This window comes from Fringilla coelebs (assembly GCF_963513975.1).
Source record: "Fringilla coelebs genome assembly, chromosome: 19".
NCBI classification, from domain to species: Eukaryota; Metazoa; Chordata; class Aves; order Passeriformes; family Fringillidae; genus Fringilla; species Fringilla coelebs.
Window position 1 is genome coordinate 12,102,688 of NC_140045.1, and position 27,238 is coordinate 12,129,925.

At 49.9% G+C, this 27,238-nt stretch overlaps 1 protein-coding gene across 1 annotated transcript in view; it reads right to left on the reverse strand.

The window, feature by feature from the left end:
* Nucleotides 1-238: 238 nt before the first annotated feature.
* The window catches only part of LOC311160992 (heparan sulfate glucosamine 3-O-sulfotransferase 3A1-like), a gene marked incomplete at both ends in the record, with an annotated part of 30,718 nt that continues 3,718 nt past the window's right edge, over nt 239-27,238 (reverse strand). The window contains one exon of the mRNA XM_084218218.1: nt 239-857. Coding sequence (XP_084074344.1) covers nt 239-857 — 619 coding nt within the window. The remainder of the gene's footprint in view (nt 858-27,238) is intronic.

Genomic DNA, 27,238 nt, shown 5'->3' on the forward strand with positions numbered 1-27,238 from the left:
TTGTCCACAGCCTCCTTTTCTGGGTGTACACAGCACCTCTTCTCTGAGGGAAGAAAGGAAACAAAGCAGTGTAAAAACAAAAAAACCAAAAAAGCAAACCATGTTTCAGCACAGCTATTATTTGTTTTTTCTCTCCGTATTTCGTATTTCCCGCCGTCCCCGCCTCTCTACTGATACGTAAAAAAAATATATATATATTATATTATATTTTCCTTTTCTTAAATTATTTCTCTCAGCCTCAGTCCCAGCCAAAGTCCTGCCCTGTCATCTGGTAGAACTTCATGTTGAAGGGCCGGTAGAAGTCCCGCAGCCTCCGCACCACCTCCTGGTCGATGTCAGGGTGGGTCCTGCCTTTGGTCTTGCCCAGGCAGTGGGGTTTGCTGCTGCCCTCCGCCTTCTTCAGGCACGGGAAGCCCTTGGTCTTGTTGAAGTAGAAGTGTTTGTCCGTGATGATCCTCTTGAGGCCCAGAAAGTCCTGGACCCTGCCCAGCTCCCCCGCGGGGTCGCGGATCAGCCGCTCCCCGCTGACGAAGAGGATCTGCCCGATGGGGAAGTGCAGCAGCCAGTTCTCCAGGTGCTTGGCGTAGATGCCGATCTGGATGGCGCTCCACGAGGTGTCAATGAGGCCTGTAGTCCTGTTTTTGAAGGTCAGGCTCTCGAAGGTGGGGATGTCAGGCTTCTTGGAGAGCGTCTGGGTGTAGTCCGAGATGGCTCTGGTGACGGGGTCGCGCACCACCACGATCAGCTTGGTGCCCTTGCACATGGAGGAGATGCGGGCTGGGGCCTCCTTGGTGACAAAGTAGCTGGGGGTCTTCTCCATGGTGATCTGCCCCTCCAGGGTCCTGGGCATCAGCTCCCTGCAGAGGGGGAATGAGGGACATGTCAGTGCCAAAATGGGTGGTATTCACAGGCCCTCTGAGCAGAGAGGAGCTGTGGGACAAGCAGGGAAGAAGGAAAACACAATTCTTATCCCTCTGGCTGTGCCTGTGCTGTGCTGAAGCAGAATGCAATTTGGAGACTCACCCACAGTGAGGATGTTTTGTTCCCTTGGCCTGTCAGGGCCAGGTGTGTGTGGGACTGTCACGGGACAGTCAGAGAGAATCAGGGATGGCTGCAGAGAGAATCAGGGATGGGTGCAGAGAGAATCAGGGATGGGTGCAGAGAGAATCAGGGATGGGTGCAGAGAGAATCAGAGAGAATCAGGGATGGGTGCAGAGAGAATCAGAGATGGGTGCAGAGAGAATCAGAGATGGGTGCAGAGAGAATCAGAGAGAATCAGGGATGGGTGCAGAGAGAATCAGGGATGGGTGCAGAGAGAGTCAGAGAGAATCAGGGATGGGTGCAGAGAGAATCAGGGATGGGTGCAGAGAGAATCAGAGAGAATCAGGGATGGGTGTAGAGAGAATCAGGGATGGGTGCAGAGAGAATCAGGTGCAGAGAGAATCAGGGATGGGTGCAGAGAGAATCAGGGATGGGTGCAGAGAGAATCAGGGATGGGTGAAGGGAGAATCAGGGATGGGTGCAGGGAGAATCAGGGATGGGTGCAGGGAGAATCAGGGATGGGTGCAGGGAGAATCAGGGATGGGTGCAGGGAGAATCAGGGATGGGTGCAGGGAGAATCAGGGATGGGTGCAGGGAGAATCAGGGATGGGTGCAGAGAGAATCAGGGATGGGTGCAGGGAGAATCAGGGATGGGTGCAGGGAGAATCAGGGATGGGTGCAGTTCTGGGCAGTTGTGTGTCACCAACATGTTTTATAAAAAATCCTTTCCTTAGGATTTTTCCTCCTGAGAAGCTGAGAGGCCTCAGGAACAAAATGCAAACAATGATTGTCTGCTGCTGTAGGATGCCACAGGTGGGTCTGGGATTGGTCTCATGTGGTTGTTTCTAATTAATGGCCAATCCCAGTCCAGCTGTCCAGACTGTCTCAGTCAGAGACAAACCTTTGTTATTCATTCCTTTCCTATTCTTAGCCAGCCTTCTGATGAAATCCTTTCTTCTAGTCTTTTAATACAGTTTTTAATATAATATATATAATAAAATAATAAATCAAGCCTTCTAAACACAGAGTCAACTTTCTTGTCTCTTCCCTCACCCTGGGACCCCTGAGAACACCATCACAGTTGTGAGCAAGAGTGAGTGCAGGGCAGATTCAGTTTAATGAAAACAATTTAATGAATCCTGCAAACACCTGAGCTCGTCCTTTATTTCCCACTTCCTTTCACTGCCCATTTACCTGGAATTACACCTGATTTCACTGCATCCACACAGAATTCACAGAATCACTGGGTTGGAAAAGACCTTCAGGATCATGGAGTCCAATCCAGCCCCAACTCCTCAACCAAACCCTGGCCCCCAGTGCCACATCCAGACTTTGTTAAACACACCCAGGGATGGGGACTGCACCACCTCCCCGGGCAGAACATTCCAGAACTTTATCACCTTTCTGTGAAAAACTTTTTCCTAATATCCAACCTGTACTTCCCTTGGTGCAGCTCGAGGCTGTGTGCTCTGGTTCTGGGTGGGATCCCACCTCCCTTCTTGCCGTGGCAGGAACACAGCACATCTCAACCATCCCAATGCTCCACCCCTTTAAATTCCTCCCTGCCCACATTGGGGTTTCCTGCACAGAGGCTTAAATTCCCTGGAATAACACTGAATTCCTGGAGTAACAACACTCCCTTCCTGTAGGACAGGGGAATTTTCAAGGGACAGGATGCAAGAATTTATTTTTTGGGATTTCCAAGGAGGCAGCAAGTTGGTGCCACGTAAAAATGTGCAACCTCAGCCCCCTGACCTCAGCAATTTCCTTCTTTCACCCAAAGGCATCCCACACAGCAGCTGCTTTGGGAAGCTTTCCTAGAGTGAACTGGGAAGGGGTTTGGGGCTCGGGCCAGGGTCCCTCTGCTCCATGGTCCCCTTGAGAGTTCAGAGCCCTCCTGGGCCAGGATTGGGTGTGATTTGCTGAAGAGCCACAGGATTTGGTGGCTGGATACCCTGAGCTCCTTCATGTTAAACAAGGCACAGCAGGAAGGTGCAGGAGCCACAGGAGCAGGTGATGCCCAGCTCCTCTCCCCGTCCTCCTCATCCCTCCAGCATGCCACACCACATCCCACCCCTCACACACATCACTCCTGCACCACTCCCAGACCCACTGATGCTCTCAGGTTTTGGCTTTTCTATTTTTCACATTCTGTGCTGCTTCAGTGTGTAAATCTGAGCTTCTCATCAGGAGAGATGCTGAGCTCTCTGCACAGAGCAGGGAGACAAAACAATTCCTGCTCCAGCTGGGCACCAAGGACAAATGACCCAAATCTCAGCCCAGGAGCACAAACCCCGTGGGCTGGAGAGAGAAAAACAAGCAGGGTGGGGCTGCAGGGGCTAAAGCTGGGATGGGACAATGAACTGCAAGGTGCAAATGGAGCAGAACTGATCCCAGGGAGAGACCCCGTGCCCGGCCGGGCATTTTGGGGCCATTTTGGGTCATCTTGGGTGCAGCCCTGGCTGGGCTCTGGTGCTGCCCAAGGTGGATCCATGGAGGAGATCCTTTGGATAAATCCCTGCTTTATTCTGGGACTCTGCCCAGCCTCAGTTCTAGCTCAGCCTTCTCAAGAGCATCCACAAAACACCAGATTCCCACCCCATCACGTGGGGACACACAAATCCATCCTCAGCAGTTTCCCTCTCCACAGCTGATCTTCCCACGCTCCTGTCCTTCCCAGGGGGGCTGGGGGATGCCTGGGGGGTTCACCCCCATGCCACCAGCAGCTCTCCTGGCAGCTGCAGCCCCCCACACCCTGCCCCCTTGGCCCTGACCCCGTATGTGACCAGCTGCTCCCTGCCCGCCTCGCTGCCACCGTCCTGCAGCAGCAGCAGCAGCATCTGCTTTGCAAACCTGAGCAATATGCCAGCAAAATTGAAGCCATCTATCAAAAAAAGCAACAATGAAAAGCCAACAGCAGCTAAAAACAGCAATAATAACCAAACCCCAGGCTGTTATGTTACAAATGAGAGAGCAAGGAATGGCCCTTCCTAAAGCAATTCCCTTTGCAACCACCTCACACAGGGGCTGAGCAAAGATGTGCTCCCAGAGAAGTCAAACCTTTGCTGAGGGGTTCTGTCTGGGGGAAACTCCAAGAATTTGGGACATTCAGGCTGGGGAATGAGCAAGCTGAGGAGGATGAAAGATGTCCCACACATCCTGAAGATGTGAAGACAAAGGGAATCACCACTGACAATAATGCGGTTTTAGAGCACCCAAGGACCCTCTCTGCTTTCATGGCTTGGGATGAGCTGCCCATGGATGTAATAACAAACCCCTTAAAGCAAACTGCAAAGGGGAAATCTGCCTCTGTCAGCTTTTCCCTGCTCAGCAGCTTTGCTGCAGCTTGATTTTCCTCTGGAGGAATGTCCAGGGTCTGGCTGGGATCTGGAGAGCCCAGCCTGAGGCAGGGGTGGGAAAGGAAGTCTGTCATGGTGGCAAGTGCTGTTTTTAAGTGCTGCCACTGAAGGGGTCATTGCAGGGAAAACTGTTATTTAAAAATTGCTGCTCTTTCTGAAAGAGCCCCACGGCTCTGCAATCAGCTTGGGTGCTGTGGAAAAGGGCAAGGAAGGGCCAGATCTGCTCCCAGAAATGCAACAAGGTCCCAGGGTGGATGGGACCCTCTAGACAGGGTGGAGCAGCAGGGCAGAGAGGGAAAATGAACTGTCTGAGGGGGCTTGCTTCATCTCTGACTTCTCCCCAGAAACAGTGCCAGAATTGTGCCTCCAGGAAGGAGCCAGACACGGTGGTGACAGGCATGTGACAGGGCTGGCAGCCCTGGGGAAACACAGAGCCTTCTCCATCATGGAGCTATGGAACCAAGAGAAACTGAGGCACAGCCAGCATCCTGGCTTGGGGCAACCTCACTCACAGCCCCAGAGGGGTGTGTGCTGCTCCCTGGGCCCCTGCTGCCACCAGAAACTCCTTCTTCTTCTTCTTCTTCTTCTTCTTCTTCTTCTTCTTCTTCTTCTTCTTCTTCTTCATCATCTATCTTCTTCATCTTCTTCTTCGTCATCTTCATCTTCTTCGTCATCTTTTTCTTCATCTTCTTGTTCTTCATCATCTTCTTCTTCTTCATCATCTATCTTCTTCATCTTCTTCTTCATCTTCTTTTCTTCTTCATCTTCTTCTTCATCTTCTTTTCTTCTTCATCTTCTTCTTCATCTTCTTTTCTTCTTCATCTTCTTCTTCTTCTTTATCTTCTTCTTCGTCTTCTTCTACTTTGTCATCTTCTTCTTCTTCTTCATCTTCTTCTTCTACTTTGTCATCTTCTTCTTCTTCCCCCACTCTTGGAGTCTCTGTGCTCAGGATGACCCCCAGGTGTCAGAAAGTCTCTTTTTCCCAGTCCTGCAATCGAAGAAGGAGTCAGGATTCTTCAGCTCTGGTTTCCAAGGTTGTTTATTCATTGTTATCTCTAATATTCTCTCTCTGACCTGCTAAGATCTGTCCAGCAGATCGGGTTGGGGCACAGTCCCTGCCCTTGAGGTGGTGTTATCTTTTTATACTAACAACTACCTGTATTTTATTTACAATAACTTCCCAATACCTCTAACCTGTGTTAGACAGTCTGTCTCTACTCTAAACCAATCCAGAAGTGTCACCATCACACAGAAGATGGAGGGCAAGAAGAAGGACAGGACATGCCCAGATTCCTCCATCTTGGCTTCTGAACCCCCCTTCTAAATCCCCAAAATTCTACTTTTCCACCCCATGACAAACTAACTATTATTTTACTTAAACTCTCGTGGCGTGTAAATCTTCATGTCAGGCTGGTAATTTTGTCCATGGGCTAAAATCAAAGGCACAGGTGTCTTAGGCTCTGTGCAAGGTCTCTGAGCCCCCTGCCAGGGTCTGGAGCCCTCCAGAGCAGCCAGAGGAATTTCCTGGCTTCCCACACCCTGCCATCTCTCTTTTTCTTCCAAATCATTTTAAGCAGGAATTTATAAAAAACCCAAACCCAGCTCTCACCAGCACTCCCCTTCCCCCAGCTCCAGCCCACACTCCCAGAAGTGCCATTACAGCGTGTTCAGGAGATGATTGAAAAGAAAGATGCTCTAGCAGGAGTGATAACTCCATGTAACCAGGAGCGTGGATGGATGTATAAATTCAAAAGTGCTGCCTAAAGAGATTAATTCCTCCCTCCCATGAGGCCAGCTGCTAAGCCCAGGGGCTGTGCTGCCCCAGCAGCTCTCACAAGGCTCTGTGTTTGCTTTGATGAGCTGTGAGTGTGCATGGGAGTCAGCTGAGCCTCCTGCTCTGCCTTCCTTCAGATCTCAGGTGAAATCAATACATGGAAAGATGCATTTCAGGAAACTGAGAGAAATTAGAAAAAAAAAATACTTCCAAGAAAAGCTGTGAGATTGAGGAAGCTGAAAGGAGAGGGGCCAAAGATCAGAGAGGTCTGCAAGGAAAAAAGAAAATCAGTCATTGTGGTGTTGGATGTAAAATCAAACCCAACAGCAAAAGGACACTCTTGCCACTGATTTTAATGAGGATGGATTAAGCTGAGCTTGGAGCAAAACAAGAGGCAGGAAAAGCCCTGGGAGAGGACAAGGAGCCCTGGGTGTCTGCTCTCCTTACCCATCCTGCTGCAGAGGCATTCTCTCTGCACAAAGATAAAGCTCAGGGAAATTCTGGCGTCATTGGAGGGATCTGTGGTACAACTGCCACCTCTCAGAGGATGCTGCACCCTCACAAGACAAGTCAGGGGCCTTGGAATTTCCTTTGTCTCTGCTCTTCCATCCCCATGGAAGCATTGCAAGCCATGCAGGATGAGGGTGTCACCTGCTGAAATATTTGGGGGTTTTTCCCTTGCCTGTGGTCAGAAAGGTGTCCAGCAGCACTGCCTCACTCCCACTGTCAGGAAACAATCCCTAGAAACAATTCCCTTTGCTCCCTCAGGATGTCCTGCCCCCCTGGCATGGTCCCTGTGCCCAGGGCAGTGAGCTCCCTCCTGTCACTGTCACATTTGCTGAAAAATCCTCTTTGCCCAGGATTCTTCTCCTGGGGAGCTGAGAAGCCTCAGAGAGAAATGAAAACAATAATTATCTGACTGCTTCTCCCTGTGTTTGCTGCTTTGGAATGTGGTCTGGAGATTGTTGACCAACAGGTGATTGCTTGATTGGTGTCACTCCCCTTGGTGTCACTGCCCATGGGGTCACTCCCCTTGGGGTCTGTCACTCTAGGACACGAAATAAAGCAACGAGGACACTGGAACCTCCAAGGTAAAAATAAGGGCAGTTTAATTTTTGATTTCAATATTTATAGAGTTTTAAAAGTGGCAGTGGATTGGAGGGTGACAGTGCCACCTCTCCAGTGACACTGGACCAACCCACAGTCCATCAAATTTCCCCTCCTCCTCCAGAAAAGAACGCAAACCAATGTTTTTAACCCATTTTATTTACAGAAAAGCGTGTGAGAACGCTTGTTAGAAGAATGCAGAGAGCAGAAGGCTTGGAAGCACCCCCAGAAGAGGGGGACAGGTGCCAAGGTGCCCCTGCCCTGGCTGCAGAGGCTGGGGCAGCGCAGGGAGGGGCAGCAGGGCACACGAGGAGGGGGCTCTGCTCACCACCCCCTGCCCTCCTGGGATGGAGAGCGTGTGGATCAGAGCTCAGGACAGCACGCAAACCCTCTCTCTAATTGCTCTGATGAATTATTGACGGGCTGGGCCGCTGCTCTGGGGGCAGCACAGTGCCCAGGGGCCTCCTCGTGCTGAGAGGTGATGCCCGTGTCCCAGCATCCCATCACCAGCCTGGGAGAGGAAACTGTGCCCAGAGGTCCCCAAAAAATCCAGCACCCTGCTGGAAAGCACATCTGGAGAGCAGCAGTGCCTAAGTGCTACTGACAGGCAGAAACTCCCTGGGGTCATTAGCCCTGCAAGGCATTGATTTTCTCTGCTGGAACAAGAAACTCATTGCAGCTGAGGCAATCACAGGTGGCACCTCCAGCTCCTCTGGAGAAGGGGTATTCCAGAGCTGTTTTCTCTCCAGTGGCTAACTGCTGGTAAATCCCAGCCCTCTGCCCACCAGGAACAGATGAAGAGCCCCAGGGATGAAAAGCCCCAGGGATGAAGAACCCCAGGGATGAAGAGCTCCAGGGATGAAGAGCTCCAGGAACAGATGAAGAGCCCCAGGGATGAAGAGCTCCAGGGATGAAGAGCCCCAGGGATGAAGAACCCCAGGGATGAAGAGCTCCAGGGATGAAGAGCTCCAGGAACAGATGAAGAGCCCCAGGGATGAAGAACCCCAGGGATGAAGAGCCAGAGGGATGAAGAGCCCCAGGGATGAAGAGCTCCAGGGATGAAGAGCTCCAGGGATGAAGAGCCCCAGGGATGAAGAGCCCAGGGATGAAGAGCCCAGGGATGAAGAGCTCCAGGGATGAAGAGCCGAGGGATGAAGAGCCCCAGGGATGAAGAGCTCCAGGGATGAAGAGCCCCAGGGATGAACCCCAGGGATGAAGAGCCCCAGGGATGAAGAGCTCCAGGGATGAAGAGCCCCAGGGATGAAGAGCTCCAGGGATGAAGAGCTCCAGGGATGAAGAGCCCCAGGGATGAAGAGCCCAGGGATGAAGAGCCCAGGGATGAAGAGCCCCAGGGATGAAGAGCCGAGGGATGAAGAGCCAGAGGGATGAAGAGCCCCAGGGATGAAGAGCCCCAGGGATGAAGAGCTCCAGGGATGAAGAGCCCCAGGGATGAAGAGCCCCAGGGCTCTTGGTCACAGCCCCTTCAACACGTGTCCATCCTCTGTGTGGGAATGGTGACACCACCTGGCATCTTCTAAAGGATCCTTCTGTGCCAGGGTTGGGGGATTGTTCTGTCTGACCAAAATGTGCAGGCAGTAGCTGGCACTTTATATGGAGTTTAGAGTTATGCACTAATGCAGTGCAGGATCTAAAAAAAATGCTGAGCCAGGACAGAAGGCTCTGTAATTGGGAGAGTATGGAAAAACTTCCATCCCCAAACCAACCTCATGTCTCTCTCACTCAAGGATCTCCAAGACCAAATATTTCAGCCCTGACTAAGCAAATCATCTTAAGGAGGAAGGTTAAAGAACTGTTTGTTATTGGAAGTGTCTCCCTCTTCAGGATTCTTTTTTTTTTTTTTTGATAAATTAACTCTAGCTCCATTACTTCATGATATATTTCCCTTGACATTTAATTATACTTACACCAAACACATTAAGCCAATCAGTCTGAACAGCTTCTTATTAATATGCAAATTTCTCCTTTGAAAAGCCATGAATCTGTGAAAAAAAATCTCTACAGGCTTCAATTAGGCCCTTTTGGGAAGTTCCCTGAGAAACTCCCTCCTGGCCCAGGGCAGGAATCCACCCCACAGACCCTGGGAATGGGAAAAGAGGAGGCCAAAGCACCTTCAAAGCTCTGGAGCCATGAGCATCAGAGGCTGAATTTTGCAAACCAACAGGGTGTTGGCAGCTTATCCCCATCCCAGCACCTTTCCATGGGAACCCCTGCCTGTCCTGTGTGCAACTCATCCTCCTTTGAGGCCATAAATGAAAGGTTCATGTGGGAGCTGCAGAATGTACCCTGAAAATTCAGCTTTGAGCAAAAACAAACAGGAATCTGGGTTCTTATTTCTCATCCCAGCACCTTTCCATGCTGCTTGTCCTGTGTGCAAGTCATCCTCCTTTGAGGCCATAAATGGGAGGTTCATATGGGAGCTGCAGAATGTTCCCTGAAAATTCAGCTTTGAGCAAAAACAAACAGGAATCTGGTTCTCCTGGCGCCATGGGCAAATGGGACATGATTTGCATTAGGCAAATAAATTGAACTACACAATTAACCATCTGCCCTGGAATGGATTTAAGATTTGCTTTAAAGCATCGTTTCCCTCCACTCTCGCATCCATCTGAAGGCTGCAGGATTTTCTGCTGGGAAACCAACTGGGAATTAATTCATTGAATCATTCCTGTAATTGCAGAGAAACATCAGTGGAGGAAGCACAGCCAGGGTGGCCTTTGGCCCCACGGATGTGTTTCCTGTGGATTACACCAATGGACAAACCACAAAACTGCTTCAAAACCTCCCAGAGCCTCCAATTCCCACCAAAAGTCTTTAGTCACCAAACCAAGATGATTTCCTGGGAGCTGCTGAGAGCCACATCATCCTCTCAAGAAAAGTTTAATCTTATTTCAAGACAAGTTGCAGGTTTTCTTAAAAAAAAATCTGATTTTCTGTAATTTTTTTTTTTATTCCCTACAGTTAGACATCAAGATCAGAAATACATTGCAATCAGTGCACTATATAAATAGTCCAATTTTGGGAAACAGCTCTCATGAGCAATAAAGAAACCCAATTTACTGTGCACTATAATAAAAATATCTCTTTTACCATATAAATCAAACCAAAGTGAACAGATATAAAAAAAAAATAAACTCAACCCCCCTGGTTTCTGCCCACAGGCACAAGCAGACTGCCCTGGGGAAGGGCTTGCCTGCCCTGTATAAATATATACAAGAGCAAATCTGTTAAAAATTGCAGCCACCACTTTGTTTTCTAAAGGTCCCAGTTTATCCTTGGTCAGAAGAAGGAGGGCTGGGGAGAGGTCGGCCAGAAACACAATCCTTTCCTGTATAAACACACAGGCTGGGCTGCCTTTAAGTGCATCATATGGTCTGTATTTTATATGTGTGTATATATATAGAGAGAGAGAGAGGAAGAGAGATTTTTCAAGCCAGTCAGAGACATAAAGTGATCTTATATCATCTAAAATCAACAATCAGACTCGGACTTCTGGCAGTTTTCCTTGCAGTTGTCCCTGCCACCCCCCTGCCCCTTCCTCCCAGCTGCTGGAGCACACTGCTGCCTGCCCCCATTATTTTTCACAAAGGCATATAAATCACTGTGGAAACTCTTATTATCTTATTTTCCCTCTGCTTCTCTCTTGTCTGTTTGGAGAAAAATTAATGCATTTGTCTCTGGAAAAATGTGCAGTCTCTATAATTCAGTTTTAAAACAAGCACAACTAGCAAATGGATAGAGCTCTGTTAGGAGACTCATTTTTCATGTGGGTAATTGAACCCTTCCCTTCGATTTTTCCTCTGGGTGTTAAAGACAACTGATGCCTTCCTGGAATTTGCTTATGTCTCAGAAAGGTGGAAAGGCAGGATGGAAAAAGCAAAAGAGATAAAGAAAGGGGAGGGAGAGGGAGAGAAAGAGAAGGAGAGAAGGAGAAAGAGAGAGGAGAAGAGGGAGAAGGAGAGGAGGAGAAGAGAGGAGAGGAGAAGGGAAGGAGAGGAGAAGGAGAGAAGAGAAGAGAAGAGAAGAGAAGAGAAGAGAAAGAGAAAAGAGAAGAGAAGAGAAGAGAAGAGAAGAGAAGAGAAGAGAAGAGAAGAGAAGAGAAGAGAAGAGAAGAGAAGAGAAGAGAAGAGAAGAGAAGAGAAGAGAAGAGAAGAGAAGAGAAGAGAAGAGAAGAGAAGAGAAGAGAAGAGAAGAGAAGAGAAGAGAAGCTTCAAAATGTGTTCAAATGTGTTTGGAGATTGTTCACCCACAGGTGATTGTTCCATTGCATTCTGCTGGGAGTTGTTTTCACTCTTTGGCCAGTCAGGGCCAAGCTGTGTCAGGGCTCTGGAGAGTCAGGAGTTTTCATTATTATCTTTTTAGCACTCTGTAATTATCCTTTCTGTATTCTTTAGTATAGTTTACTATAGCATTCTTTAATGTATTATATCATAAAATAATAAATCAGCCTTCTGAGAACACAGGGTCAGATTTATCCTTCCTGCCCCCCACAAATACAATACCCTGGGGCTCGATTCAAGCCTGACAAAAGTGAAAAGTCAAAAAAGTGACACAAGCAATCACCCAGGAGAAGTCAGGAATAATTCCAGAAAGGCCACAATCAAGTGAGTGCTCAGGCCAGCAAAAACTGTTGTTCCTTTGTCTCTCCCTACATTATCTCTGTCCCCTGGGAGCTGCATTATTGCCTGCAATACATAATGCAATTTGCTCGTTTTCCATGTCTGCCTCATTTTTCCTTGGTGCCTGGGCAGGCCAGGCACACTCACTGCTCCCCCCATGGAAAAGGAGAAGGATGGAGAGGAGTTAGGGTGGGAAATGGAGCTGGAGACAGGGGTGGTGGTTGAGAAGCTGCAGACAACATAAAAGGGAATAAAATGTTGTCTGAAAATGGGAAGGACACAGAAAAAACACTATATTGAGGTGATTTGTGAAAAAAACACAAAACAAAACAAAAGAAAAACCAACAAACCCATCATTCCTCCATTCTCCTTCCCTCTGAAGAAATGCCACCAAATTCCAGAGACTGAAAATGAGTGCAGGGACTAAACCAGCTAAATTAAGGCAGCTGAAGGTAGAGAAATAATATTGGAGATGGGCAGTGGATGCAGCAGGCTGGGGACTTCTCCAGCCACACCTGGACACCCTTGTGTCTCTGGAGATGATGAACTGGCTGCTGGGGTCTGGGGAGCAAGGAGATGGATTTTCTCCCTTATCAGCAGAGGTAAAAGGATCTGTCAGCCAGGACATTGTTGTGGAGTCCTCAGCAGAGATTGTGATAAAGTTTTGGAGATTCCTGTGGCGTGCCCTGGGCTGCTGTGTGTGCACATCTGTGTGTGTGTCTGTGCCTGCTGGGGGTTTTATGAAACACCCAGACACCTCAAAGGACCTCACCGTGGAGAACAGAGGTTGTTCCTTAAATTATGCTGAGAAGTGACTTTTTTAATGTATCACTACACACCTCCTGCTGCTGCATGGCCAAAAAAACCTTTATTTGTATTACAAAAAAGGGAGCCTGACCTCAGGCTGTGATCTAAAATACACAGAGTCACACAAGTTTACTCTTGCAGTGGTTCTTCATCCTTCCTCTGCCAATCCTTTGTCCTCTTGCTAAATGAAACTTTAATGGCTGGGAAAGGGCTCTGTGCTTTCATTCCCAGAGCGAAGCAGTCAAGTGCAAAGGGGGTAAAAGTCTCCAGAAAGCTGAAAAACAGTCTTCCCTGGAAGGAAGGAAGGAAGGAAGGAAGGAAGGAAGGAAGGAAGGAAGGAAGGAAGGAAGGAAGGAAGGAAGGAAGGAAGGAAGGAAGGAAGGAAGGAAGGAAGGAAGGAAGGAAGGAAGGAAGGAAGGAAGGAAGGAAGGAAGGAAGGAAGGAAGGAAGGAAGGAAGGAAGGAAGGAAGGAAGGAAGGAAGGAAGGAAGGAAGGAAGGAAGGAAGGAAGGAAGGAAGGAAGGAAGGAAGGAAGGAAGGAAGGAAGGAAGGAAGGAAGGAAGGAAGGAAGGAAGGAAGGAAGGAAGGAAGGAAGGAAGGAAGGAAGGAAGGAAGGAAGGAAGGAAGGAAGGAAGGAAGGAAGGAAGGAAGGAAGGAAGGAAGGAAGGAAGGAAGGAAGGAAGGAAGGAAGGAAGGAAGGAAGGAAGGAAGGAAGGAAGGAAGGAAGGAAGGAAGGAAGGAAGGAAGGAAGGAAGGAAGGAAGGAAGGAAGGAAGGAAGGAAGGAAGGAAGGAAGGAAGGAAGGAAGGAAGGAAGGAAGGAAGGAAGGAAGGAAGGAAGGAAGGAAGGAAGGAAGGAAGGAAGGAAGGAAGGAAGGAAGGAAGGAAGAAAAAGAAAAAGAAAAAGAAAAAGAAAAAGAAAAAGAAAAAGAAAAAGAAAAAGAAAAAGAAAAAGAAAAAGAAAAAAAGAAAAAGAAAAAGAAAAAGAAAGAAAGTGTTCTCCAGAACATGGATGGATTAAAAAAACCCGATTATTGACCTCAGGTTCACAAGTCAACTTGAGTCATGTGGATCCTGGAGCTGCTGTTCCTCACCCAGCTCTGAAGGGGGGCTGGAGGCTCCTGAGGATGACTCCAGCCTCTCCTTTGGCAGGGCTGCCCACCTTAGCAAGACCAACCCTCCTTCACCTGCATTCCTCAGCATCCAAGGACGAAACTCCCTTCCTCTTCCACCACACCTCCCTGGGCACACCTCAGGCAGCACAGCAAGAACTGACCAAGCCCAGCCTGACACTCTGGAGAGCAGCAGGCACCCTAAACCCCAGAGCCCACCCAACAGCCACCCACCACCCACGGTGGGTGCCACCCTGCAGGGAAGGGGGACACGGGGTGTGATCTCTCCATGCCAGCAAGGAGGGATTTGGAAAAGGATTCTGAGCCTTGGGAGCTCAGGTCTCCTGCTCTTAAGCCACTTTGGAAAGCCCAGGCAGGACCCCTGGAGATGAAGATTTTGAAGTGTGATCAAAGAGACCTGACATAGCAAGGGGGATTAATGCTCCTGCAAAAGCACGGTGAAAGCTTCTTAGTTGCTCCAGTGGGGCTTTTTGCAAAGGGGCCTAAGGGAGTTAGGCACTTAAAGCTCACTCAGATCCTTTATTTAGTTTGCAAATCGTGCACTGGAGCAGCGTGACCCCTGAAGCATTGCTTCTGGAGCGTGTCTGCTTGAGTGAGGAGCTGAATTGATCCTGGCACTATTGGTGGCCTCCTGCAGCTGCTCCTCCTCCACACCAGGGAGAGACTCTGCCTGCAGGAACAGCTGAGGGGACACAGAAATAAAACAGAAATAAAACAAGACACCTCACTGAAGCCTTGTGGGCTCTGTGTTCAGGGGGAGGGCTGGGAGCAGCTCCAGGTCTGATCCCTTCCACGGGGTTTGTGCTGGACAGAAGGAGCTGGAGATGTGGGTGATCCCTCCTGGTGGGTCTCACCTCCATCTCTAGGAAAGCTGCAGGAATCACTCTGGTTACTCTTCACTGCTCTCATCTCCCTGATATTTTTTTTTCCTTTATCTCCAGTTTTTACAGTCAAAAACTGTAGGAAGAAGTCGTGCTGGGGGCTTTGTGGCCCAGCTGGTGACATACTCGAGATGTCCTGATCACTCCTACCACCACCCCTAGTCCTATTGCACAGGGTTCCAGCTGCAGACATCCCAGCTGTCCCCGGGGAGCTGCTCCAGTGTGAGACAGGAATTTACACCCCAAAGGCAGGTTTGACCCCTCTCCTTTGGGGCAGCACCAGGCTGCTCAAAAGGGAATTGTCACTTGCTGCCCTAGTGGTTCCAATTCTGGAAAAAGCAGCATGAGGAAGCTGGAAAAAAGACAGAAACGATAAACAAAGAGTGTTTGTTTTCACGCAAATATTCCTCATCATAATCATGGTAATACTACTATTAAAAATAATAATAATAATAATGAGAAATGCAGATTGTGCTCTGGCTGCTCTCCAAGCCTTCCCACAGGGTCCCCTGGGCTCCACCTCACCCACCCCATCACCACAAACTGGTCAGGGAGCCCAAGAGGGAGCACAGCACAAACAGGCTGCTGGGAAGCAGGGCACACATGCCACATGCCATTGTCCCTAATTTGATTAATGAAGCCATCAGGCCGACAGAGCGTCCTACACACCCCCAGCACCTTGCTCCTAACCCACACCAGGAACTTCCCAGCACGGCATTAATCCCCCAATCCTGGCCTCTCTCAACTTTGTCAGGTAATTGTTTATGAAAAGATGAATGTACACAATAATAGCGGGTGAAGGGAGCTGATGTATGCGGTGTTAATGAATGAAATAATCAGTTTGGCAATAACTGGCATGTGTATTTGTCAAAAGGGAGCCAGCAGGACATTAGCATTCTGCAGCCACCAAACCTTTATCTCCTGGCCTTGTGTTTGACAACCGCCCCCAGATAGTCCATGAATAAAATACAGAGTAGTACCCAGACATAATTAAACTGCCAATGTGGATGTACCTAAATGAACTTGATATCTTAATGACACTAGATAGCAGGGGAATAATGAGGGTGGTGTGAAAGGGACGTGCATAATGAGCACAGCCACGGTGGGGACGGCAGCTCCTCGTTAGCACAGCCAGCACTGCCCCTGCTCCCACGCCACCCCAGGGCAGGGGACACTGCCAGCCTCACCCAGGGGCTGAGGACACAGTGCCACCCCTCAGGGGACAAGGGCTGCTCCTGCAGAAATCCCTCCTTTGCCCTGATGCCTTGGAGAGGCTGACCCAGAGCAGAGGCTGGGCAGAGTTACAGAATAAAGCAGGGATTTATTCAAAGGATTTCCTCCATGGATCCACCTTGGGCAGCACCAGAGCCCAGCCAGGGCTGCACCCAGGATGAACCAAAATGGTCCCAAAATGAACCCAAAATGAACCAAAATGGTCCCAAAATGAACCCAGGATGAACCAAAATGGCCCCAAAATGAACCCAAGATGAACCAAAATGGCCCCAAAATGCCCGGCCGGGCACGGGGTCTCTCCCTGGGATCAGCTCTGCTCCATTTGCACCTTGCAGTTCATTGTCCCATCCCAGCTTTAGCCCCTGCAGTCCCACCCTGCTTGTTTTTCTCTCTCCAGCCCACGGGGTTTGTGCTCCTGGGCTGAGATTGGGATCATTTGTCCTTGGTGCCCAGCTGGAGCAGGAATTGTTTTGTGTCCCTGCTCTGTGCACAGAGCTCAGCATCCCCTCATAGGAAACGCAGACCCACACACTAAAAAAGCACAGAATCTGAAAAACATAAAAGCCAAAACCTGAGGCATCAGCCCCATCTCTCTGCACCCAACCCTGCCACATCTGCTCCTCCAGAGAGCTCTGGCATGCTGCTGTGCAGTGCAGACGTGATTTTAGGAGCACTTAACGTGATTAAATTACCAGACATGCTCCTTTTTAATGTGTTTTTTTTTTTCAGCACAGAGATGGTTTTCGAGGAAACAAGCTGTTCCTTGGGGATGGGCAGCTCTGAAGATGTCCCAAGATAACTCAGAGCCACAACCCCTCGTTCCCATCCACTGACACTGAGCCAGATGTGTCCTCTCCTTCCTCCAGAGGATGCTGAGCACCCCTGACAGCCACCCAGCTGTCCTAGAAAGTGAGGAACAGATTGAGACAGGAATTTACACCCCAAAGTCAGGTTTGATCCCTCTCATTTGGGGCAGCACTGGTCTCCTACCCCACACTTCTCAAAATTGTCACTTTCTGCTCTAATGGTTCCAATCCTGGTAGCAAATGAGTGATGCAGAATAAGTATCAGTCTCATGAAAGAAGCAATAAAGGGAAACTGGAGCACGTGCTGCAGGGGAAGGAACACTCCCCCTGCACACAGGATGCAGCCTGGCTGGTATTTGTCAGCAGCAGAGTCCCTGCCTTCTGCTGAGAGAATTCCAGGATATTTGAATACAACGAGCTCAGCATGTAGGAAAGCAACTGGTGCAATGGGCTCAGCTTGACTCTGCTGGGATGGAATTGATTGAAGGCTCAGAAATTGTCACAGAGCCAGCGTGGGAAATGTGACCTGGAACAGCTCCTGTCTCCCTCTGTAAAGCAGATTAGGAAAAATTGCTTGATGCAGATGGGAAAAGTACAGCAGGTTTGGGGGAAACCATCTTAAATCCCTGAAGTGTTCAAGGTTAGGAGGGATGGGGCTTGTACAAACCTGGGCTGGAAGGTCTGTGAGGCCCCTTCCAAGCCAAACCTTTGGTGATTCCCTGGTTCTATCAAAGCCCAACACAGCCAGGAGCAGCACTGGGAGAGGCAGTGCTGAGAACAGCCCAGTGCAGCAAGCACAGCAGGTGTGATGCTGGGAGGAGCACTGAGATGGGTGAAGGAACAAAACCCCTGTTAGGGCCAGGAAAAGGGAAAAGGTGGCACCAGGTGGCACAGCCTGCCCAGGGAGGTGACAGGAGGAGCCTGGGCATGTCCTGAGCAGTGACAGCCACCACTGCAGTGATGCAGCCAAAGTGCTCTGAGCTCTTGCCAGGTGAAACCCTCAACATACTGCACTCAGCCCCTTCTCCTACTGTATATTTATCCCTGGATATTTGTCCCAATTCTTTAGCCATTGCTTTCCTTGCTAGGAAGGACATCCTGTGGAGCACCCTCATGAGCCAGTAATGGGATTTCATTAGATTAAATAACTCCAGCGAGCTCCAGAGACCAACAGCACTTTAAACACGGAGCTCGGAGTTGGAATTCCTGTTATTGAACATTGATTCGATTACAGGGTAAATCCAATTTCTCCCTAACCATATGCTGGCTATGATTTGCCTGGTGGGAGATGCTAAGGAGGGCATTCCTGGAAATCTCTGCAGAGGGAAGGGCCCGTGGCTGAGTCAGCAATGGCACGGTGACCCAAGGCTTGTGCCTTGGGGGTGTCCCACTGTCCCTGCCCTCACTTTGCTCCAAAGCTGGGGGTGCAGGTAGATCTGTACCTGCCACGTTGGTTTACCACCCCCTGCAGCAGGAACATGTGGTATTCACATGTCCTCTGAGCAGAGAGGAGCTGTGGGACAAGAGGGAAGAAGGAAAACACAATTCTTATCCTGCTGGCTGTGCCTGTGCTGTGCTGAAGCAGAATGCAATTTGGAGATTGTTCACCCACAGTGAGGGTGTTTTGTTCCCTTGGCCTTCAGGGACAGGTGTGTGTGGGACTGTCACGGGACAGGCAGAGAGAATCAGGGATGGGTGCAGGGAGAATCAGGGATGGGTGCAGAGAGAATCAGAGATGGGTGCAGAGAATCAGGGATGGGTGCAGAGAGAATCAGGGATGGGTGCAGAAAGAATCAGGGATGGGTGCAGCTCTGTGCAGTGTGAGCAAGAGTGAGTGCAGGGCAGATTCAGTTCAGATGAAATGTACACAGTACAGTATAATAAAGTAATTCATCAGTAATTCATTAGCCTTCTGATGATGGAGTCAGGTGCATCATTCTCTGTCCCCTTCCTCGGAGTCATCTCTGATTTACAACAGGAGCATCACCAGGAAATGTGCCACATCACCACAGCCCTGCCTCAGCTCAGCTGTTGATCTCTCCCCAGAGCTCCCTCCTGACTCTTTTCCCCCAGAGTACCAAGGTTGGGGCTGCCAGCAAGGGATGTGCCTGCAGCCTCTGGCACTGCCCAGCGCTGGTGCTGCAAGGGGAGGAGAGCAGGACAGTGCCCAGGCCCCCTCCTCCTCTCCAGGATCCTGCTGGAATCTCCTTTACAGCTCTGGGCTGGGAGTGGGCTGGAAAAAGCTGGCCAGGGCAGGAGTGAGATCATCTCAGGGTTCCACTCCCACATCTGGAGGTGTGCAAGTGCCCTCTCCCTGAGGACAGCACATGGGATGGTTTCAGTGCACAGGGCACTTTCCTTCCTGTGTGTGCCATGGCAGAACTGCCAGGACAGAGCTGCCCCTGGGCTGGACCCTTGGATGCTGAGAACTCCAAACTTTCTGTGCTGAAAGGCACAGACCCACAGGAGAGCACTGCATTTGACATGGGGCTGTGGAGACGGCTTCCAAAATTGATTTATAGCACTGGGTGTGTAGTTGGTTAGAAATGTGTGATCTCATAGGGTGAAATGCTGAAATTCCAACACCCCTGGACATCCTGGCTTAGAGAATTTGCAGGGAATGCCCTGACAAAGGAAGGAATGATGCATCTGACTCCATCTTATCAGAAGGCTAATTAATTACTTTATTATAGTATATTATTCTATATTATATTACACTATATTACATTACATCTAAACTGAATCTGCCAAGCACTAAACCCTGCACACCCTGCTCTGAAACTCATGAGTGTCAGCCCACAGTCCCAACACACACACACAGACAAACAAAACAACATCACTGTGGGTGAACAATCTCCACATTCCATTCTACTCTGACACAAACACGGGCACAGCAAATGATAAGAATTGTTTTTCCTTTCTCTGAGGTTCAGAGAATGTAAAACCCAGAAATATTCTTGGGAAGAATTGTTCCTTGCTTTTCTCTGTGAGGAGAAATGTGGTGGCATTGGCTGATGCATCTTTGGAAGCTGAGGGGGTCAAACAACCCCTAAATGCATCCCCACAGCCTGACTGACTGCAGGGATGGCAGCACCAAGAATGGGGACACACCCAGCCATCAGCTGTGACCAGGGGTTTGCAGGTGTCAGAATTCAGGACGTCCCTCTGTCTGTCCTGGATTGCCCAAACCCCTACCAGGGGGCTCAGAGACCCTGGCACAGAGCCCAGGACACCTGAGATTTTGATTATGACCCATGGAAAAAATTACCAACCTTATATGAGGATCTGCAAGCCACGAAAGTAGAATGATAATGACTTTGTAACAGGGTGAAAAATAGATTTTTGGGGTTTTTAGCATGGGTGTTCAGGGGGCAAGATGGAGGGATCTGGGTGTGCCCAGCCTTCCTCCTTCTTCTTCTTCTTGGCCTCCATCTTCTGCTGTGATGGTGGCACTTTTGGATTGGTTTAAGGTAGAAGCTCACTGCCTAACATAGGTGATGGGTATTGGGAAGTTATGGTGAATATTGTACATGTAGTTTTTAGTATGAAAAGATAACAACACCACCCCAGGGGCAGGCAGAGAGCCTCTGTCTGTCCTGCTGAGCTGACCTCGGCTGGACAGAGAAAGAATTTTATAGGTAAGAAACAATAAAGAACCTTGAGAACGAGAACTGAAGAGCTCTGACTCCTTCTTTGACCGCCAGGCTGGGAAAAGAGACTGTGACACACCTGGGGGTGACTGTGAGCAGCAGAAATCCCGAGGTGCTGTCACTCTGCCAGCGAGCCCGAGTGCAATTAGGGAGCTGGGAGAGATGAAACTCCACAGTGCAGCCCCCCCAAAAGGCACAGCTCACAGCTCACTGCCCCTGTCACATCACACCACGGGGACAGCAGGTCCCTGGGATGTGACAGGGGCCACGACCCCCTGTGCAGGCAGGGCAGAGCTCAAGCTGTCCCACAGCAAACAAAGCAGCCCAGGGCTGACCCCGCCGGGGCGCTGGGCACGGTCAAACTCAATTAACTCTGCGTTAATTCTCTGTGCAGCATCTGGGTCAGCCTGGGAGCCCTTCCCTGCCCCAGCCTCTCCAAGTGAATTCCTCAGGAGGCTGTTCCAGGGGAGGTACTGGTGTCTCAAGCTGCATAGGGAAGGTACAGGTTGGGTATCAGGAAGAAATTTTTCACTGAAAGAATAATAAAGTACTGGAGTGCTCTTCCCAGGGAGGAGGTGGAATCACCATCTCTGGATGTGTTTAAAAAAGGCTGGACACGGCACTGGGTGCTGTAGTCTGGCTGAGGTGTTGGGGCACAGGTTGGACTCAATGATCCCAGAGGTCTCTTCCAAGCTCATCATTCTGTGGGCAACACAAACACAGAACAACACCAACCACATTTCCCCTGCAGTAAGGGCTGTGGGAAGATGAGGCTCCCTGGGTCACCCCGTGAGCCACAAGCTCGTTCCTGTGCCAGCAGCAGGAGCAGACCCTGGGTCCCTCCCAGGTAAGATTTGGCAGCTCCCTCAGCTGCACTTTGCTTCTGGTCCATCACACTCAGCAGCTCCTGGTGCATTGCTCTTTGCCCAGCACTTCCAGGGTGCTTTTTGGACTCTTTTAGCTAAAAACCTCCCGTGGCAGCCAATTTCACAGCTTAATCTCACACTGTTCGAGGAAGTCTCTAATTCTGCTTCTTTCCAACCTGTTGCTGATGGGACAGATGGAGACAAGAGAGGGGAGGAGGGACAGCCCCTGCCTCAGTACCCACCCCATGAAACCTCCTCCCTCCAGAAGAGGCTTCTGGCCCAAGGAATGAGCAGGGACAAGCCAGGGCTCCCCGAGCCCTGCAGCCCAGCTGTGCCAGCTGTCAGCCCCAGCTCTGCATGCCACTGCCTGTGCTCTGCTTGCTGCAGGCACTGAGATTTTCCTTTTGTGGCTTTTATCCTCCTTCAGAGGTGATGAAGGCTGGGACAACCTTTGCCACACACGAACAAGAATGCTGAACGCCAGGCAAACATTTAAGGGCAAATATTCCCGTTCACCCAGCGGGGTTCAGCAGGGCAGGGGGACGGGGTGATTGTGCAATATTCACTTTGTGCCTTGCTGTGACACGCAGCTTCTGCAGGCAGGAAAACCCCAAGTGGCTTTCAGAACAACCATCTCTCAGCAATCAAAAGCAGAGCACCCCAAGCCCTGGGGTGGGTCCATGGGCAGGGGACAAGGGCAACTGGAGCCAGCAGAACTCATTTTTAGGGACACAGACCAGGATTAGCAGAGATGGAAGTCAGCCCAGACATGAGGATTAGCACCCCCAACCCTTGTGAGAGGTGTCAGGGGAACTTTTCCTGCTGTCAGCACAAGCAGCAGGTTGAGGAGCAGCCTGGAGGACGTGGCTGATGCCAAGGGAAGCTCACCACACCTGTGATACTTATATACTTTGAAAAAAAAAAATTTGTTTAGGATTTTTTTTTTCCTAGGAAGCTGAGAAGCCTCAGTAAAAAAGAAAATAATTTTTATTTTATTTGGGTTTTTGGTCTTGTGTTTATGTGTGGAATGTGTTTGGAGCTTGTTTATTTACAAGTGATTGTTTTATTAAATTTTAGCGTGAGTTGTTTTGTTTTATTAATTAATTAGTGTTGTGTCGAGACTCTAGAAAGAGTAATGAGTTTTTATTATTATTTTTTTAGTATTTAGTAAGTATTTTTAGTATAATGTAGTTTGGTGTTTTTTAATATAGCATTATAAAAATAATAAATTGGTCTTCTGAGAGCATGGAGTCAGACACATAATTCCTTCCTTCATCAGGGCATCCCTGCAAATACAATCAGGCACCTCCTTGGCACAACATCTCTCCTGGGCAGCACAGCTCCAGCCTTTCACTCACTGACTCTGAGCTGGAGGAGTCAGGACACAGAACTGGGAAATCCAGATGTTTCTCACTTGTTCTACAGAGCCAACATTTGGGATTGCCCTCTGCAGTCAGGCTTCCCAAACAGTCCAGCTCAGGCTGTGCAAAAGTGTGGAATGAATGACAAAAGATGCTCTGTGTTACACGACAGGATGATGAAGGCAGAAGTGAAATGGTGATGAAAAAATGCAACACTGAGAGTTGAAAGCTGCAGATACAAACACACAGAGCCACACATGGGAAGACACAGTAGGCACAATTATTGATCTGCTGATTTTCCATAAAAGGCTTCCCCAGACAGCTTGGTTTATGGGAGGGAGCCCTCTCCCAACAGGCAATGGCAGAACAAATCAGCCTGGCTTTTTGCAGCAATTTTTAACAAAAAAAAGACCCCACTGGAGAGGGAAATAAATTATTAAATGGATAAACAGCCAGCTTCCCGTGGTGATGCTGCACTTGAACCTGAACATCTGTCCCCAGGGGATGGTGTGAGAAGGGTGGCTGTGGATGGACATGATCCAGCTGTTCAGGAACTACAGACAATGGGCAGAGCTGGGAGCCAGGCAGGATCCCACTGAAGCTGCAGGAGTTTGGTGCAAGGAGGGTCCCCAGATGCCTGGAATCACCCCAGGGGGATTTCCTTATGTGACACTCAGGCACAGCTGCTCAGCCTTGGGGAAAACAACCACGAGGCTTCCAAAGCTCCCCTGGGGCAGCAGGGAGACAGGGAAACGTTCCTCCTCTATCTCCCACCAGAGACAGAGCCAGCAGCCTGGGGGATTTTGAGCAGGGATCTTCAAATCCTGCAACAGATGGTGCTGCAAGAGCAGGAGCACATAACGAGTCTCCTCACTTCCAGGAAGCAAGAAGGATGGTCCTGCCACGCATGAAGGGAACCAGCAATTGCTCTCTGCTGAAAGATTTCCTGCTGCAGAAGCACATTATTCAATGGAAGAAATGCCAGGAATAATTCACTTCCTGGAGCAGCTCTATTTATTCCCTCACTTGTGGGCACCCTCCTGCTCACGTCGCTCCTGGCACAGGGCTCAGGTGGGTGTGGAGCTGAACGTGCTTAACCCCAAACCATGAAAAAGTGAATTTCCCAGGAGGTGGGTTATGCAGGAGAAAGGCACAGACACAATCCCTGGGATGACCCCAGTGCCCAACCCCAGCAGCACAAATTTCACTGACCACAATACCTGCACATAATGAGAATTTGCAAAGATTTACGGCCACAACACCCTGCCCCTGCTGCCCCTCTCCAGCAGCTGCTGTTTCCCTGTGAAAGCAGTTTGGGTTACCTCAGAATTCTCCAGGGGAACAGCATCATTAGCAGCTCAGGAGTTTCCATGCCTGTGTCACACAGGGGGCTCCTCTCAGGTTTTCTGAGCACTGGTTCTTTGCCCTGAACTCTCTGGAAGTGCACCAGCTCCCTTCCCCCTCCCCAGACCTCACTGCTCCTATTCTAAACTTCAAAAGGTGAAATCCAAGCTGGGCTGTGGTAAAGACATCCTGGTGGGGATGGTGTGGCCAGACTCCATGGAAGGACCCCAGGAGCCCCCCCAGGGCAGCAGGACAGGCTGTGAGCACAGCTGGACACCCACAAAGTGGCTAAAGCAGGTGAATCTGCTGCTTCTCCAACGTTTATCCCAAGTTTTGCCATAAATGAACTCTCATTTATGAGCTTTGGGCTGCTCTCCACGAGAGCTGGCTCTGAGAATTTTACTGACAACTTCTTGGACAGCCCAAGAATTCTCCCAATTGCTCAGCACCAGCAGACAGGGCCAGGGGAGCTTTGTTTGCAAACACCTCGGGCAGGGGCAGAGGCACAGGGGGGTGAGGAAGGTGCTGCTCTCTCCAGGACTGGGGTGTGAAGCAGGACTGAGGAGGAGGATGGGCTACAGACTTCTGAATCTCCCCTGTTCAGACCACAGCATCTGGAAAAAAGAAGTCCAGTAAAATCTGCAGTATTTATTTTGGTGCTTTGTGACAGGAATGTGGTCGACTTCTCCTAATATGCCAACTCAAGAGCTCACTCCATCATCAGGAACAGACACAAACCCCAGATATGAACTCCTCCATTAACAGAAAACAGAAGGGATACGTAGAGACACAAAATGCTTGAAAAAACCACCAAAAACCAATAACCCTTTGGGGTCTGTTTAAGGAGTAACAGGGGAAAGAGCCCAGCCCCAGTTCCCTGCAGAACTGAAGGAGTGTCTGGACAGTGAGAGTCCCTCCAGGGACAAGGGGACAGCCAAAGCTGCTCTGCCAGCAGCTCTGGGTGGCACTGACCCCATCAGAAGCCCTGTGACTCCTCTGTCTGTGCTGCAGAGAGCTGTCCCACCCCAGCCCTGCTGCTTCCATCCCTGCAGCACAGGGCAGTGACCTTCCCTTCACCCCTGGGCAAACTGAGGCACGCCACCACATCTCCCCAAACCCCCAAACTGCTGCAGATTTCTGCTGAAAACCCTTGGAGTATCCCAGTCTTGCCAGGCAGTGGCAAAACACCTGAGCACCAGAACCAGCTGGTGTCTTATACAGACCCAAAAACTCCAGCCCTGATTTCCCCAGCAAAGAAAGGTCCCTTCAGGCACCCACAGACCCTCCTCATCCTCCATCTGCAGGGACTCCTGCCCAGCCAGCACAGGCTCAGCCCATCTCCATCTGCTGTTTACAGTGAATTAGCTGTGCTTTGGGGCCACAACCACCTTTTGTTTCCTTTTTATACAGTACCTGGCCCTGCCAGCTCGGTTCGGGAGGTGTTTGATTACACAGCTAATAAATAAACAAGGACCTTGATCCTCTTCAGCATGTGGCTGTCCAAGGCTGCAATTTCCAGGGAAACTGCTTCAGGCTGTGCTTGATGCTATTAGTGAGTCAAATGTGTCTGGGAGATGAGATGTTCCCAGGACAAGGAGAAGGAACTGCTAAAGCAGCCCCTCCTACCTGCAGCAGGGAGTGGAAAACCCAAACTGGTTTAATGTCCAATCCCACAAGCCATGCTCTGTGCTGGGCACACCCTGAACACAGCAGAGAGCTGCTGTTTTTGCAGAAGGAAGGTGGGGAGATGATCACAGCTGCTGTTTTTTGCAGAAGGAAGGTGGGGAGATGATGATCACTTCAAGGCAACTGCTGCTACAGCATCTCCCTCTTACGGGGGAGGTTTGCAACAAGATCTTTCCTCCTGAAGGCCACCCAGTCCTGCTCCACCTTCCACAAATTGTATTTACAGCCCTGATGTCCCCACAGCATCACCCACACACTCCTCCCCTCCCTCCCACACTCGTTCACTCACAGAATGCTCTGCAGGGTTACACAGACCTGGAAACCCCTGCCCCAGGAGCAGCCAAACCCCTGCCCCAGGAGCAGCCAAACCTCTGCCCCAGGAGCAGCCTGACTCCTCCATCCATCCATCCATCCATCCATCCATCCATCCATCCATCCATCCATCCATCCATCCCAGGGCTCTGATTCCACCCTGGCTCCAGGCACGGAGGATGGGACACAGCTCGAGGGGGGATGCAGCTGCTCACAGCTGCTGGGAGCATCTCCCCTCCCAAAAATCCCCCTTTTCCTCCATCTCAGACCTCAGCACCTGAGATGTTCTCTGTTCCTGCTGGGAGCATCTCCCCTCCCAAAAATTCCCCTTTTCCTCCATCTCAGACCTCCTCAGCACCTGAGATGTTCTCTGTTCCTGCTGGGAGCATCTCCCCTCCCAAAAATCCCCCTTTTCCTCCATCTCAGACCTCAGCACCTGAGATGTTCTCTGTTCCTGCTGGGAGCATCTCCCCTCCCAAAAATCCCCCTTTTCCTCCATCTCAGACCTCCTCAGCACCTGAGATGTTCTCTGTTCCTGCTGGGAGCATCTTCCCTCCCAAAAATCCCCCTTTTCCTCCACCTCAGACTTCTTCAGCACCTGAGATTTTCTCTGTTCCCTTTGACTCAGAAATATCATTGCCTAGATTACAAAGAAGCAAAAAAAAAAAAAAAAATCTGGAAAGAAATCCCAAGAGGACATTAATTAGGAGTCAGAACTCCCCAGCTCTGGAAGCATCGAGGAGGAGAGAGATTTAAACTCCCAACCTGATGGAGTAACTTTGAATTATCTTTCATCTTCCCCTGCATCAGATGTAATCTAATGACATTAACTTGGCTTCACTCTAGTGAAAGTGGCGTTGGTGCTTCAGAGGCAGGCAGATTCAAACATATGAAATAAACGTTCCTGGGGTGAGTGACAGTATAATGGCATTCCAACAGGCAGCTCAATCAGTGCAGACTCACAAAAGATCAGAGGGAAGGAGCCACATTCGCAGCATCACCCGCAAACACAGATATTTCCTTTTAATCCAGGCTTTTTTTTTTTTCTTTTTCTTTACATGCCTGGCTCAGCCCCTGTTCCTGGGAGTTTTCCCCAGGCTGTGCAGCCGTTTTGGGGTGGGGGTTGGCGGTTGAACTCTGTTAAAGCCCGTGCTCACCTGCTATTGAACTCTGCTGGCTCAATAGCCTTGTTCAGGGCTGCAGCAGCCAGCTCAGCACTGAAGTCAATGCCAGCATTGTGGGCT